Below are 17,823 nucleotides of genomic sequence, written 5' to 3'. Positions count from 1 at the left end.
ACTTCCGGTTTCTGAAAACAGCCTAAAGGGACCAAATACCACCCATAAGTATCCCTGGAACCAGAATGATGCAAGGAGTTAAAAATTGATCTCAAACACCATTTTGAATTGTAAGATGGTAACTTCTGGGAAGCAGTCTGACCCTGGACACCATTTTGAATTTCAGGACTGAATAACACCCAATACGGGTATGTACAGAATCCAAAAGTCGAGGATGTTATCATTCCGATAAAACCAATAATTTCTAACGATTTGCCCATTGACTTTGATCATATTTGGAATGTTTAAAATTATTTAATTAAACACAAAAATGGGCGGGACGAAGTTTGTCGGGTCAGCTAGTTACACATAGTTTTCAACTTGATATAAATACCAGCGGTTCCATTACTCAACATCCTTGTTCATCATAGGCCATTTATTCTTAACTTCGACGTCGACTGTTGCGTACTTGACTTTCATATCTTCTTGAACGACCTTCTCAGCACGGTAGATTGCTGAACGGTGATTCAGTGGATCTCATCACTAATAAATTCTACGAAAAACTTGATGAAATCTTTCGTGACCACGCCCCTTTTCGCCGATCTTCCTCCAGCGACACTGTGTAAAAGCCTTGGTGAAACGTTCAACTTCGTACTCTACGCAATAAGCTCCGCAAGGCTCGTAAAAAATACTTCAAGTCAAAATCCGAGATCAGTGATAGCACTCTTCGTTCAATCGAAAATCATTACAACTCACGGCTTTCAACCAGCACACCTGCAATGTTCTGGAAGTTTATGCGGTCACAGAGAACGTGCAATCGCCTTTCTACCACGGTCTCTTTGGATAGAACAACGACATATTCTCCCAGCGAGGTGACAAATCTTTTTGCGATAGTTTCTAGCCTGTTTATAATGCAAGCCCCACACCTTCTGTGGTCACAGTAGTAATGGTAACTTGAAACACTACTTGAACTTCATACCATGTAACGTTCAGAAGACATAAGCCAATCTCGATCCGATTCCTGGACAAAATGGTATCCGTTTGTTCTCCTTGAAACACTGTTCGCGTTCACTTTCGCTTCTGATATCTTATCAATCGTTCTTTGTTGAAGAGAACGTTTCCCCACCTATCCATAAGTCCGGCAATCCTAATAACGTCGTGAATTATAACCTTCAAAACGCTGATTCATGGAGCCCTGTATGATGCTGCTGAACCCTTGATCTCGAAATTTCACTGATTTGTCCAACGACGCTCCACAAGAACGAACTTGATGTTGAACTGTTTCTATACAATCAAATTGGCTCCATCTACATTGACTTTGCAAAAGCAGTGGACACGTTACCGCACGTGCGTGACAAACTATAAGTGTTAGGTCTACCTGATTGGCTGGTTAAATGGATCAGTTCTTACTTAAGCAAACAACAAACTTTCGTGAAGTTACATTCATTTTGTCCGGAGTCTTTTTCGATCACCTTGGGTGTTCCACAAGGCAGTGTGCTGAGGCAGCTGACCTTCGTATTGTTCTTGAATGATTTGTGTCCTCGTATATCATGTTTCAAGCAGTTGTATGCAGGCGATCTAAAGATGTACAGGATCGTCACTTCCATTCTCAATTGTTTGGCTCGCCTACGCCGATTATGTGTTCTCCGTAGTAGTTGTGTACGGCAGCATAAAATATCTGAATGAGTGGAATTCCATTTTTAATCGAAAAACAATGAGCATATTGAGAAAAACATGAAATGATTTACTCATGCGAACGAGAAAAACAGTTTAGCAGATCAAACTCTTCCACTTATTTTATTTTTTTCTCTATCGCCCTCTTCTTTACTATCTCTTTCCTTCTTTCTTTCACTCTTCCACTTCATTACGCTTCCCATAGTTTTGTTCTCTTGCTCTGCCTGTATTCAATTGTCTAGATCTCCTTGTCATTCAACTGATCTCTCACTCGTTCTCTCTCTTTCCTTTCTTTTTTTATCTCTCTTTCTATTTTCTCTCGTTCTTTGTCTGATTCTGTGTCCACTTTCTCGTACATTTTCTCTTTTTTTCTCTCTTTTGAGCTTTCTATGCCATTCTTTTCTCTCTCTCGTTGCTCTCCTCTCTGTTTCTATTTTTGCCTCTCTCTTTCGTTTTCTCTCCTTTTCGTTTAAGTTTATCTCTCTTCTCTCTCTCTATTTTTATCACTCTCTCTCTTTTTCTCAATCACACCTTTCCTCTTATACTCAATTTTCTTCCCATTCTAACCATTAACTTTTGTTTCATCACTCTTTCTCTGTTCTCTAATGCTCTCTGCCGTCTTATTCTCGCATCACTCGTTCTCGTTCTTTTTACTTTTTTCTTATCGTTGCAGCTCTTATCATTTCTCCCTCAAACTCTCTTGTTCTTCTCCACTTTGACTCTGTTCTCCTCAGAGCTGAACTCACTTTCAATCTCATTTGACGTAGGAATACGTCTTACAGCAAACATATATAGGGGTACAAACTGAAACACCCAAAACATCGCGAGCTTCACGAAAATTGTTCACTTTCGAACGTTTGAAACTCCACCTTCATTCTTGCCGCGCTCTAAATCATCTATGTACCCATTCAAGTGCAGAAAATTGTAGTTTGATTATTCGAACTATTGTACTATCGAAAATTGTCAAGCCTTGTTGAAACGCTGATTTCGCTCTCTGCTTGGTCGCTTAGTTCTTGCTTTCCCAACACGGTCGACAAAATATTATACCTAGTTAACCGGGAATGCGTTCATTGGATTATATAAGAGCCTACTTTTGTTCAAACCTATCCGTTTACTAGTAGATGGCCACTAGGATGGTCATTAGGGTGGGGAAAAATGATCGATTTTCCAGAACCAAGTTTTTTTGGTTTCTTTTGTGGTCCCAAACAACCCTAAACTTACCTGAAGTCAATTGGTTTTGTCTCCGCTTGGCGCATTGCATTTCAGATTTGTATGAAAATTTATATGGGAAAACCTACTTTTTTGCATTTACCTTTCTTGAGAGCTCAATAATGCTCTAATAATGCACTACATTATGTTAAAGTATAGTTTTTTAGATGCCCAACAACTTTGCAGAAGACACTGAAGAGCTAGAATGTCCCTAAGAAGAGCTATAGTTGTTCAAAGTTGAGTATGTCGATTCAAATGCAGAAAATCTTGTTTTCTGCCAACATTACCAATGTACCGGCGTCTTTAGGATTCCCATCAGAAGTAACCTGTCGTAATGAGTTTACACACTCAGCTGGATCAAGCAAACAAATTCAGGTCAATATTCTAGGCGTAAATAGAATCTACAACGTGTGTCAGAGGTTACTTTTGATGAAAATCTGACTGACGCCGGTACACTGGCAGCCATTTTGAGCTCTTAAGAATAAAAATTGCGAAAAAGTTGGTTTTTCCATACAAATCTCCATATAAATTTGAAATGCAATGCGCCAAGCGGAGACAAAACCAATCGACTTCCAATAAATTTAGGATTGTTTGGGGCCCCAAATAGAACAAAAAAAACTTGCTTCTGGCTTTCTGCTATCAAGTTTCGTTTTTTCCATATAACGATTCCCCACCCTAATGGTTATAATTAAATAGCTGCGAGTTGCAGCAGTAGTGGCAGCGGATAGCAGCAGCGGGATGTCCTATTACTGTTGTGATCTCGAATATCTTGGTGCGGACGGACCAAAAAGGTAAACAGTACCTTCCCCAGAGCTACATTTTGGATCTCCCTTCTCTGTGTGTGAAGCACCGCTGACATACATGCATTTCCTAGTTTTGTGAAAACTAAAACAAACCGTCCTCTCAAGAACGACCACATTATTCCAATTAAAGTAGTAAAAATGAATTTTCCACATCTGAGTACAGTAATCCTGAGTTTACTATCAAGAAATTATTGCTAGTAACTGTAAACGTCATAGTAAGAAAAAACAGCACCAGCACACTTAATCAAAAAAAAGTCGTTCGGTAATTTTTTTTTTCAATAATCCATCGGTAAAGTGTAATAATACCGCTATTCCTGCGAAAAAGCATCAAATTAAGGTGAAACGGGACGTGGTCGCGATCAACTCGAATTTTGCAATCTAATTTTCTCTCGATTTATGAAGACTACGTACATGAAACTTTGATTAATTGTTTTCACAACTGTTGCATGCCTGAAGTAGCAATTTGAGTGCTGTTTATTTAGTAGAAGCCGAATTTTCTACGATCAAAATACAGAAGTAAAAAGAACTCTAACCTCAAAATTGTATAGGAAAAGGCCACAATCCCGTTTCACCTTAACGACTGTTCTGTAAGATCTGTGAGTTTTACCATAATTTTGTTAATTTTTACCGAAATATTTGCTTAATTTTACCAAAAAGCTGTGAAAATTACCGACCATTCGTGGCGTGCTGGAATACGCGAACACAATAGTAGAGAGTGATTCGACTTTGGCTTAGGGCGAGTTATACCTTTCCCAGTAGTTAATTTGGCCAAAAACACCTTGCCGGAGACAACGGAGATTGCGGGTTCGGGTCCTGTCCGGACGAGTGAAATTTTGTCTAAGCCTAAAGTCACATAATTGGACGAAAAAATATTATACTGGTTGAGAATCAAATCAGAATTTATGACTAAGACAAGAGAGAGGAAGGAAACATAACTATTTGTGCTTCTAGTGAATATTATTTTCTTTGAAAGGAACACTACTAAGATCTAAGTTCATTGATAATCAAAAACTAGATTATATCTATTGCTTTTCAGCGGTGAAGTAGAGCGAAAAAAGAGATATGCTGCTTTATCGAATTAATAGTTGCCGAATTTGCCCTTGCAAGAATTGTTTTATTTTATTATCAAAGGATAAGCTGTTATTTATTTGCTGAAGGGCTCTTGTTAAACTATTGCATTTTGCATGCCCTATAAAAAAATCCGTTTTTTAACCGAAATTAGAACACGCGTGTCAGCACCAGGGGGGCACACAATTTCTTAAAAAGTTTTATTGATTTTTATTGATTTCAAAGCTGCAATTTTAAGTTCCAATAGTACAACATAACCTGAGTTCTGGTTGCCCTAGAACGACTAATTTTTAGCTTCTTATATGAGCATATTCTACGCTTCACGGAGAGGTGGGGCGTTACACCGTAAACGTTAGAAAATTTAAATTATGTGAGTAACATGTATCTAATGAATGAGCGAATTCAATCACATCTTTGTGATATTTTGATAGATTACCGGTGTACAGCGAACGAGGAACAATATGATCTATATACCCTCCAGAACAACTGTTTTTTTGGCGCACATCATTGTTTTCTCGATCACTATCAATCACCTCTCGCGGTTGGTGATTTCTCAAGCATAAACATAACAAGCCATAACTGGCCCACCTCCTGAGCCGCCTTACCGTGCGCCGACCGATCATTAATATTGCTTTTACATGAAAACAGCTACGACGTTACGACGAATGTCTCAATCAATCAACAAGTAATCCCGAGAAAGAGATGATAAATGATTCGTAGGAGTTGAGCAAAAGTCAGATCTAGCAGATTCGCCGAAAACTGTCATCGCTTTCTTCCACCGACCGTTCCGTGGCAACGGTCCGACATCTCTAGCACCTGCTTCACTCTGTCAACGCATTCCGACGGATGCGCTGTGTGCAGTCGTTCACGATGTTGTTTGCTTAGGGGGAAAAAATCACGATGTTGTTTAGAACCAACGTCATAATTCGCGAATATTACCCGACCTTCATCTAAACAATGAAAAAAGAAACGAAAACAGAACAGAAAAAATTAGAACACGCCTGACAACAGTGCAGAATGCGCTCTCTGTCACTCGCAGCCCCCAACGATGTGGCGTGATATTTCAAAGATGCTGTGTTCCGTGATGAAACATTGTATCCCGGCAGCTGAAACCGTTAAAATCTTGAATTACACGCGTCGTTCTGCGGCGCGCTCGGAGGCCTGCAGGCAGTTTATATGTTTACGACCATGTTTCGCTTGTAGTGTCCCGGCGAGAAGCGCAAATAATCAACTTGCTAATGATATTAAACGACCTGTGATAAATAAATCAAAATTTAATTATGCTGAATCTGCGCACTGCCTCGGTAGTTGCTTCGTAGAAGCTTGCGACTAATGATGAACTGAGGACTACTGCTGCAAGTGAAAGGGCTTCTTCGAATCACTCGTCTGCCGGACGGCCACCAGATCGTGCCCGGGCGATATGATGAAGCCGTTAACTAGTTGGGACGATCAAGATCAAACTTAGCGGAAAAGTGCGAGGATGATTAATTGCTGAACGTGGCATTTAATCTTCAAATGAGCCAGTCAAAACTTGGCTTACGCAACGTGCGACTCAATAAACTGACGATTCGGAATGCTGTTAGCGATCAGTTTTAAGGACTGACTCTTGTGTAAGCAGTAGACAGGCTGCATCTTCTTCGGGGCTTAGATGACAAGTAAATGCAATTTGAACGATGAATTGATAGTACGAGTTTCAGCCCAGCCTGAACGAACCATCACGCAGCGGATGCGGAATATCGCGTGAGACCCATAAACATGTCAGCTACACCAGCCGGTGGCACCACTGTGTCCGTTTCTGACAGGTTCAATTAAAATGTAGGATTGCCTCCCTGGTTCGCCATTCGATGACAATTGTTCGTGTGGCACAATCCTTTCCGTATTTCATGAGCATGTGGCGACAGTCTGAGAAACGCTGTAACAACGGAATGTTTCGGTGGTTTCGGCGAGTGGGGGAGGGAGGGGGTGTTTCAATGTGGGTGGCAATTGATTTCCACACTGCTGCAGTTCTAAAGTATGCCCGGAACGACAGGCAATAAATTTTGTTGCGCGCTAAGATTAATAGAATAAAATTGATTTATTTACTCCTTCTGTAAAGCACTTTTTTTTCTTGTGGCGTGAAGAAACTTTTCTCGAATAACTGCTCTCTGTGCAGAAAAGTCGGTGGTCTCATTCTACTAAAAACAAATTAACTATGCTGTTCGCCGTAACCATCGTATCAAAGCGAAAACATCGTGTAATTCACTTAAAAATTGCCTAATAAACTAAACCAATTCCTGTTCTCACACAGTGTTCCACTGAGCGTATTCAAGTCACGACCGTTCGTAAAACTAGCTGGTATGACTTAAAAAACTTCGTGCAACGTCCATCGCGTCTGGCCGCTGATCTGATCGATAATCTTATTTTGATTTGACCAACGAGTAAACGTGACAAAAATTAGCTATTCCAACGCCCATAAATCAGCAAATCAATGAACATGCCGACGACTTTACGTTTGCACTCCCTGCCGACGTTCTCCTGTTTGCGTTGGAACAAAAACCGTAAACCCATTGTCAATTTGTCGGCAAACTGCCGCCAAATTTCAAATGGTTTCACGCACCGCCTTAAACCGGAGCAAAAGTTCCCACAGTCGACCGACTGAATCCGGCTTATTTTTGGCGGTTTATTTTCGCCAGAGTGCCGTAAGAAACAATAACCGTTTTCATTTATTTGAAGTGTCAGTTTCTGCAACATTTTTTTTTTGTTTTCGTGTTAGCCGGGTACAAAATTCGTACCAGTCCGGCCGAGGGTAGCAGGAGGAGCCAGTCAGGGTGACAGAAACGAGCAATACATGTGTAAAAGTAATTTATTACATGTCTTCGAGCGGTTTTGGGCTTGTAGCCGACTGCCGACTAGGATGGAGTCGGTGGAGGTATTTCTTTTTTTTTCCATTTTGCAGTACCGTTCACACTCGTGAGCTGTCTGCCGATGGCGCCTTATATGTACCTACTGACAGCATGTAGTTTGGATGGTTTTGTTTTCGCACATCGGCGAATGAGAGATTGTGTAAACGATTAAATGTTATGATTTTTATCATGTTAAAAGAACTGCCGACTGTGGTTGATATATTTGACCGCGAATGTTTATTGGTGTAATGAGTTAACATGCTATACATACTAACTTCGGAAGAAAACAACTGGAAATTTCTGGCATTTTTCACTCAGAGCTACTTGTTACAATATTTTATAGTTAATTTAGATTTATCGAATTATAACTGCTTTTTATTTCGGTTATTTGAAAAAATTCAACCTTAATCCGATAAGATCAAATTTCCGATAACTGGAATCCGGTAAACAATATACTTGTACCTGGACTAGGGCATAGATTTGGACTTGTACCTGGACTAGGGCATAGATTTGGACTTAGACTTGGACTTGGACTTGGACTTGGACTTGGACTTGGACTTGGACGTGGACTTTGACTTTGACTTGGACTTTGACCTGGACTGTGACTTTGACTTTGGCTTTGATTTTGACTTTGAATTTGACTTTGACTTTGACTTTGACTTTGACTTTGATTTTGACTTTGACTTTGACTTTGACTTTGACTTTGACTTTGACTTTGACTTTGACTTTGACTTTGACTTTGACTTTGACTTTGACTTTGACTTTGACTTTGACTTTGACTTTGACTTTGACTTTGACTTTGACTTTGACTTTGACTTTGACTTTGACTTTGACTTTGACTTTGACTTTGACTTTGACTTTGACTTTGACTTTGACTTTGACTTTGACTTTGACTTTGACTTTGACTTTGACTTTGACTTTGACTTTGACTTTGACTTTGACTTTGACTTTGACTTTGACTTTGAATTTGACTTTGACTTTGACTTTGACTTTGACTTTGACTTCGACTTTGACTTTGACTTTGACTTTGACTTTGACTTTGACTTTGACTTTGACTTTGAATTTGACTTTGACTTTGACTTTGACTTTGACTTGACTTGGACTTGGACTTGGAATTGGAACCTTGTGGCTTCGAAGCTCCCCTTAGCAGGATCTCCTTATTGCTTTAAATATCTACGGAGAGAGGTGGGCGTCGCGGCGTAGATAATAGAAGGAGGGAATTCGAAAAGGAGAACGGACTGCACTGAACACTGTTTGTAGGCATACAATGCGCAAAAGTCCAATAGTTTTGTATAACCGTAGAAAAGCATATCGTTGAAAGCGCAAAAAACATTACCAAATGTGTCAAGAAAAAGAAAAGCTTCAGACTAACGTACTTTTGCTATAACCTGGAGAGCTAGCCAAGCACATATGTCACGTAGCTAGCCAAGCACACACGGCTCACCTCAAGGCCACAAATATGTTTCTGAAGCAATACTGATTTTCTCAAGTGAGTAAAAATCCTTAAAATATAAATGTGACAACACCAGTGGCGCTTTTTAGCACCCCGCAATCATTTATTTAAACCAGTTGACTTGCCACGGATAAAAACGGCAAAGAAAAGTTTCGTTTGCTTTTCCAATCTGTCGTCTGCGAGGCTCCATCCCCACTGAGTGTTCGTTCATAGAACATTTAACCGGCGTACGTCGTCTGCGCTTGGAGTACATCATTGCGGGCACGTGATTGGTTGAGTAATAATCTCTATCAATGGAGATATCAATGACCAAAATCCGTTCAGTGGCATCATATTTATAACCCTTTGTAATCTTACATTCTGCCGTTTCCTTCATTCTCGATTTTTGAGATGTCACTGTACTAAAGTAAGACAGAATTCTACGTCATAACTAATTTATTTTTGGCAATCCGCAGTGCTTTATGATTTTGTTAGCTACATCTTGTTTACGACGGCGCCTCAGAGTTGACGCAATTATCACTATGACACGCGCTACTGTTTTTTATTTTTATGACCAAGAATAATTTTAACAGACTTAATCCCATCCTCTTCATAAGAAGGCGGTATATAAATTTTAAAAACATGTGCGCTCCTGATCTGAAAGCGCTGTCGCCTCTTAAAAGCCAATTACAACCACCGCGAAATCGGACTCCACCCTATAGACATGGCAGCTCCCATTAACTGCCGATACCAATTATGTTCCGTCGGTCGTCAACTACGCCCTCTCTACTCATCGTGTCGGACACGATGAACTTGTCAGCGGCGTTGACAGGCGAATGAGATTTACGGCCTGTGAAAATACGATCTCTATCTCGATCGTGATCATCGCGCAGAAAACCGTTCCCACAAAGCAACTCACCGGCTGTCGGGTTGTCGATGACGCGTCCGGTTGACAATACCGAACGATCGTTAATCTTGTGTGAAAATGTCTAACGATGGCATTTTACTCTGTTGAAATATGAAACCGATGCTGTATCAATCGACGATCGATCGACTTAGCTGCCGTTTCTGTCGGTTGTCATGATAAACATGTCATAAGTGCCACACACGCCAACATTCAACATTCTACAGCCCATTGGACGTCTGATTTATAAGCATTGGAAACTCTTTTTCCTCGAGGGGAAACAATTTTCTAGCAGTCAAATCAATGATTTTATTAGCGTTGGCTGGAGATTTGCCAGTCAGCCTTCACGTATGTGACTATCACGAGCCTCTCAAATCCTCACCACTCACCTAAAAAAACAAGACTGTGATGCAAATTTTCGTTTATATATGCGCCCGATCTCTTCGGTAACCCTTCGCCGGCTTGGAGGTTGAATGTCGAAATTCATTCATAAAATCGTCCCCTGTCACGACAGTGCCACACATTCGGTCCGAGCGTGGATCGTAAAATCAAGCGTTTTATTGTTCGGGTGGTCTTTGTGGTTCCAATTTTTTGCGCTCTATCGATTGTTTTAGTTTTGATTGGGGCGTCGTAAAATTTGTGAATAGCACATTAAATTGTACCTCTCGTTTGTTGTATTAGCGGTAGCTTCGTAAATTAGATGTCCTATCTAATTTTGTCCGTGAACCGTTTAAAGATTTTTTTTATTAAAAAACATTTTATTATCGTGGTTTTTATGGTACAATACTCATAAGCAGGGTTGATATTTGTTGACACTCTTGAGTGAAAGTGAAAAAAAGCATCCATAAACGTTATTTTTTTACAATCCTTTCAGAGTTCTCCCTTCCCGCTTTTTGCTTGGAAGTGAACTGTCAAAACACCTCATTATATTTCAGGCGATGGAAGCAAGACAACAAAATCAGTTTATCAGTTAACGAAGATTGTCAAGGCATCGGTCAGTGTCAGTGAAACAGTGTTTCGGTGAAGTTTATTTTGGTTAAGTGGACTGTTTGTTTTTCTATTTCGCTTTGAAGTGAAAATCATTAGGTTGGATTTATCGTCAAATTTTATTCCGTAACCGTGAACGATGCGCGCGATCTATTTCATCTGAGTATAACAGCACGTTACTAGGCGAAAATCTAGTGTATCTGAAAGAGTGCTGCGATCATTGGAAGTGAAAATTGAAAATGATTGGCTGTAATTTTCGAAGAAATTTGCTGGGGAAAATGACTTTTATCAGCACTGCTCATAAGACACAAATTGATTTTAACTAAAATAAAAATATCGTTTTTTCTCTCTCTTCCACAGGTGGCGCCCTGGACCCCGGCATCGACCTGCTCGACGCGCTAAGTTTACACACAAATTTATCCCAATATCAAGGGGTTACAGTCACACAAGAGTATCAACATCAAAGGGTATATCATTTGTCAGGTTAGAAACAATTTAATTACCACGTTTCCGTTCCCAATACCTATATACGGTTATTATTTCTCACTACCAATCCACCTGAACGACAGCACTGCAATACGAAACGTTGATGAAATGCGGCTATGGAGATTAAAGATTTAGTCCTAGTTAATCACATTGTCGCCTTCAGTAACACACTCATCTAATAATCAACGGCTGCATGCCGCATTTTTTTTGTTCTAGTTGTATCCTGTCTCCGCCTCTCACAACCGAGTGTTCAGATAGAAATGTCAATTCCATAATTAGTCTACTCCATTCCGTCTCCACCCAGACCGCACTTCACATATGTCTAATGACTAGCGCTAGCGCATACATCAATTAGTACCGATGTAAATATATTTTATTCCGGCTCCCTACTTCTGTAGCTGCAACTCTAACGAAGTGGATAAATGACCGCTAATGGCTGAGCAAATCAAGATTGATGAACTGCTCGCGGAAATAAACCTTTTTACTCGAATCTCATATTTCCGATGGAGAACATGCTAATCCAAGCGCCCGGATATTTTCAAGTTTAGGATTTCCTCCAACGGAAAACGCCGCCGGTTATTCGGTAAATCCAGTCAAACGCGTGTTGTACTTCTATTTCCAGCTAGGAGAGAAAAAATGACAAACTAGTGCAATTTTTTATTTTGTTTTAGTCGTAGCAAGACGTATTCAGCGAGTTCAAAATACACTCCTGTAATAGGGTTCAGGTTCAACCTCAATGTTACTTGCACTCATAATTGGATGGGAAATCAGAGGTCCGAAACTTCACTTGCATCTCAATTGCGATTGACATTTCGCCATCATCAGCATGTCCGTTGTGAGCGGGAACACAGTTCGTCCACACAGTCCACACACACCATCCTGATGCGTCTAGACTGTTTCCTTCTGGGGTGTACCGCGATCGATATGGAATTTGATACCGGCGTGGAAATCTCAGCCGTTAAAGACATGCTTCTAACGAAGTGGTCGCAACATTTACGATCAGTAATATTCAACGTTCGGCAACTCGAATATCAGAAAAAGTTATGCAAATTATGGTTTTATTTTATTTTAAACTTATCGGCACTAAAACATTATTGTTATGCTGTTAGAATTTCAAAAGGTTATTAAGTGCATATTCTACGTTCATTGAACTTTGTTTCAGAAAAAAGGCTTAATGGTGAAATACAAGATGCAATAATGTGGCGGTAAAATAACGATCTCAAAGCCCAAAGAGTTCTAGCTCCAAATGTAAAAGAAAAGATCATTTTTGTCTAGACCTTTCAAATTTAAATGAAACTTTTTTGTTGTTTAGGTACCAAGAATTTTAGGAATACCAAAAATTTAGAAAATCTATACCGAGCGTCTTAGCAGAGTGATTGAGAAATCAAAGAAATAGTTATCGGTTTCCGTTATACTCTACTACTTTTCTAGTAGAGTATAACGGAAACCGATAACTATTTCTTTGAATACCAAAAATATTTTTTGAAGAGTAATATCGAAAATTAACCATTTCATTATCGAAAACATCGTACTTGAACACTGTATCCACAAACCGAAATACATTTTTCTCGCATATTCAGCCATTCTCGAGCTTTTGCGAGTATTAAATATCAAGGTCTAATAGATTTTCTCCGTACTGATATTGTGGCTTAATTATAAAGTTTGATGTCAAATTGAACTGCACTGCTCTTGCTTACTTACTTTTTCCATGATCATGTAGTTCATGATTTAGAAATAAATTGTACAAAAGCTGATTAAACTATAACTAAAGATTTATGTATAGTGATTTGTTTTTCGCCCAATTGTCGAAGGTTCGAGTCTCGGCTCAGGGAAGACAGTTATTGTCAGTAGGATCGTAGCGCTAGCCCCGCAATTGAGCTGTACACTAAAACAGTTGGTTGCGAAGTGTGTATGTGGTAAACAGAAGGTCGAGTTCCAGAACTAACTACGACTAGAAACTTTCGGAATATCGCCTGGTTGTCAGCAGCATTCTGCACTTCTGTTATTAGCAATAACATTGAATAAATTTCAATATTCAATATCACTAAGTAAGCGACATGATTAAAATAATATCCGTGCTTGTGTGTATTGTTCTCTCATCCTTCCTTTTTACGCTTATTGCTCCGAGCCTCGTTACCTTGTTACCTATCGCCAAATACAATTCCCTGGAGAGGTTTCAACTAACTGCCCCCCTGCACATTGTTTCCATTGCTGAAAAACGCAATGGCAATTATTTTTACACGAAAAATTGCTTCTAGAGCCGTGTCTCTTCAACAAAGTTGTTCCATGTACTTTTTTCTTTTACAGTTTTGTGATTAACCCACTTCAAAGTATGAAGCGAATTTTATTTTTCTAGTTTTTGCAAATAAAAATCAACTGAAAAATTTTGTAAGCAACAACTTTGCCGAAGACACCACGCTTCTATCAGCCTGTTTTAATGGACTTTTGTGGAGTTGTGTGGAGTAACAAAGCACACAATTTTCCCGAAGAAAGTTAAAGTTTCTTATATTTCTCCAGTTATTGAAGATTTCTAGTAAAATAGTGCTCTCATTCACTAACATATATCTACAAAAAACCACAAATATCCGCAGACAAAACTTTCTGTGTAGATATCTGTTAGTAAATAAATTTATTTTATTATTTATTTTATGAGAAATCTTCCATGACTAGGGAAATCTATACATATAAAAATGGTGTCCTGTCTGTCTATTTTATGTAGACTTGGCACTGACTGGACCGATCGGTGTGCGAATTTGTATGTAGGAGTTTTTGAGGCCGGGTAAGGTTCTTATGATAGTTTGAGACCCCACCTTTTTCTGGAAGACAGGGCTCCCATACAAATGAAACACACATTTCTACATAACTCGAGAACTAATCAAGCAAAAAGAATCAAATTTGACATGTAAATGTTTTAAGAAGCAAGAAATTATGGTAGTTTGACACCCTCCCTGCTTTTTATGAGCTCCCGAACAAACGAAACACAAATATCTGTATAACTTGAGATTTAATCAAGCAAGTGGAACCAAATTTGACGTGTTGTTGTTTGTGGAAGCAAGAAATAGTTGAGTGGTAGATCGACACCTCTTCCTCCTTTGGAAGGGAGAGTTCTCATCCAGATCAAACCCAAATTCTTGCATAACTCAAGAACTAATCAATCAAAAGGTGCCAAGGTAACCATGTGGAGGTTTTATGATCAAGAAATGTTTCTATGATGATGTGAACCTACCCTGGAAGGGAGGAGGGTCTATACAAATTTCTGCATAACTCGAGAACTAATCAAGCAAATAAACTAAATTTATAATTTTGAGCTGACGACTTTCGGTTTCTAGAAAACAGCCGAAAGTTACCGAATACCACCCAATGTGGGTATTCCCGAAGTCAGGATGAAGCACAGAAGCCAAAAATCGACATCATTGAAAATTGATGGCATTCTATAGAAAACTCCATGAAAGTCTATTCAAACAGACAGATATATGTATAGTGTCTTGGGCAAAGTTGTTTCTTATAAAATGTGCCACAACTTGGCTGAATACTAAGGATTTTTAAAAGCAAAAAGAAGAAACATAAAATTCGTTTCTCACTGTTAGGAGAGTTCATTACAAAACTGCAACTTCTATAAAATAAAGAATTAAAAACATTCAATTTTTTTTTGGTCAAAATAATTTCAATCACTTTCAATAATTGATTTGTAGGAACATTCCATAGAAACCCCCACAAAAGTCCTTTAAATAGGCTGGTGTATGGTGTATCCGGCAAAGTCATTACTAATAAAATTTGCCACAATGTTGCTAAACAAAGTGGATTTTCTTATGCAAAAATAAGAAAAATAGAATTCGTTTCTCTATTGCAGGTGGAATGATAATAAAAAATTTTAATTCTATAAAATATAAATTTATGGAACAACTTTGCTGAAGGGACTATGGTTCTAAGGGCAACATGTTTGAGCCAAAAATATTCTTATCACGTTTTTTTTTTAATTGACAGTGAAATTAGGACCGTCAGAACCTTCCAATGTGTAATAACGAAAATAGTTCTGAATTTCGTAATTAATTTTTCGTAAAAATGTTATATCTCAAGATTGGCTCATATTACCACGGACTGGTAAGTGCTTCTTACGTAAGATTTTCTGAGAAACACGATGAGACCATCAAATTTAAAATAAAATTAGCTGCATTGGCCGAAAAATGCAAATTAAGTTCTAAAATACAAAAATAATCTATCTGGCAACACTTCCGGTCAAAAATAATATTTTTTTCTGGATTCCTTGGTTTATTTTCTTCAAAATTCATCTATTGCTATTTTTCGGGTGTCTTACGTCTATAAATTATAAAATAAAATAATTACGAAGTTTAAAACTTTTTTCGTAAAAATCTTATATCTCTAGATTGGCTCATATTACCTCGGGATGATAATTGTTTCTTATGTGAAATATTCCAAGGAACACGATGAAATTATCAAATTCAAAACAAAAATGGTTGCATTTGCCGAAAAATGTAAGTTTACTTTTCAAATACAAAAATAGATTACCTTGCAACACTTCCGGTCAAAACCTATATTTTTTCTGGATTTTTTGGTTTATTTTCTTCAAAAATCATCTATCAGTATTTTTCGGACATCTTACGTCTATGAATTGTAAAAAAAAGAAAAAAGAGATTTTTGATAAAAATTACGCGACTTTGCAATAAAGAGGGGTGTCCTGGAGAGTGGGGGGTATTCCAATCGACACCAAAATTGGGATTTTTCCAAAGAGACAGTAGATGAATAATTCCCCCAACTTTGAACAAAATCTGTGATGGTCGTGTCCAAGTGGCATGTATGGCATGTACTTCGTATGGAATGACCCATATGGGTATTTCCGGAACCATAACGACACACTGTTCTCAAAGCTGCAAAAACGTGATCGAAATTATTTTGACCCAAAAAACTAGATTTCAGAGCCATAGTGCCTCCAGGAAAGTTGATCCATTAATTATTCTCCATTTTATTGAAGTTGCAATTTTGCGATTAATCCACTTAACAGTGAGAAGCGAATTTTATTTTTTTCATTTTTGCATATAAAAATTCACTTTGTTCGGCAAAGTTGTTGCACGTTTTATAAGAAACAACTTTCTCAAAGGTACCATACTTCTATCCACCTTTTTTAATGGACTTTTGTGGAGGTTTTTACAGATGGCCACTAAAAATCATTTTTTTAAATATAACATTAAGTGGTGATTTTTTACCATTTTCCAATGTTCTACATTATAGTTTACTATCACAAAACACACAATTTCATCCAAGAAAGTTTATTTTTATCTCTCATATTTCATCGGTTATTGACGATTTTTTTTTTGAAACAATGCACTAATTTACTAACAGATATCTTCAAAATCTGCAAATATCTGCAGATTAAACCTTTCCTATATTTAAGTATAAGGAAAATGTCATTTAGTCCAGATATAGGTATTTTTCTCTCACTGTCTCCTGTGCAGATATTTGTAAATAAATAAGTGCATTATTTTAATAAAAATCTTTAATAACTAAATAAATTTGAGAGATAAAAATAAACTTTTCTCGGTGAACTTGTGTGTTTAATTGTAGTTAACAACATTGTAGAACATTGAAAATTTTTAGAAAATCACTATGAAAAGTTATATTGAAAAAATGATTTTAGGGGTATTCTAGAGAAAACTTCACAATAGTTCATTTAAATGATCAGATACAAGTATAGTGTCTTCCACAAAGTTGTTTTTTACAAAATGTGCTAGAACTTTACTCAGCAAAGTGGATTTTTATATGCAAAAATGAGAAAAATAAAACTCATTTCTCAGTTATAGGTAAATTAATCATAAAATTCTAACTTCTACAAAATGAAGAATAATTAATAGAACAACTTTACTGAAGACACTTTTACTCCAAAATCATTATTATTTGAGTTAAGAGTAATTAGTGTAAATTAGCGCATTATTCTAGTAAAAATCGTCAACAACCAAAAATATATTTGAGATAAAAATAAACTTTCTTCGGAGATATTGTTTGTTTTGTTGTAGCAAATAATTTTGTCGAACATTTGAAAATTGTAGAAAATCACTATGAAAAGTTAAACAGCGAAAAATGATTTTTAATAGCAATCTATAGAAACTCCACAAAAGTCCATTTAAATAAATAGATAGAAGTATGATGTCTTCAACAAAGTTATTTCTTTTAAAATTTGCTACAACTTTGCTGAACAAAGTTGATTTTTATATTCCAAAATGAGTAAAATAAAACTCGTTTCTCACTGTTGAGTGGATTAATCATGGAATTGTAACTTCTGTAACATGGAGAATAATTAATGAAACAACTTTGCTGAAGACGTTACGGTTCTTAAATCAATGTTTTTGGGTCAAAATAATTTCGATCACGTTATTTCTTATAAAG

General features: G+C 37.7%; 1 protein-coding gene across 5 annotated transcripts in view; it reads left to right on the top strand.

The window, feature by feature from the left end:
* LOC129725367 (protein kinase C-binding protein NELL2-like) overlaps positions 1–17,823 on the top strand; it is a 222,489-nt gene that overhangs the window by 150,288 nt on the left and 54,378 nt on the right. For all 5 annotated transcript variants that reach the window (XM_055681128.1, XM_055681131.1, XM_055681130.1 and 2 more), the window contains exon 2: positions 11,299–11,421. In XM_055681128.1, the coding sequence (XP_055537103.1) occupies positions 11,299–11,421 (123 nt within the window). The remainder of the gene's footprint in view (positions 1–11,298; positions 11,422–17,823) is intronic.

The sequence above is a fragment of the Wyeomyia smithii genome, chromosome 2, assembly GCF_029784165.1.
Source record: "Wyeomyia smithii strain HCP4-BCI-WySm-NY-G18 chromosome 2, ASM2978416v1, whole genome shotgun sequence".
In the NCBI taxonomy this organism is placed as follows: Eukaryota; Metazoa; Arthropoda; class Insecta; order Diptera; family Culicidae; genus Wyeomyia; species Wyeomyia smithii.
The sequence above is the reverse complement of the archived record's forward strand: the minus strand, read 5'-3'. Positions and strand labels throughout refer to the sequence as shown.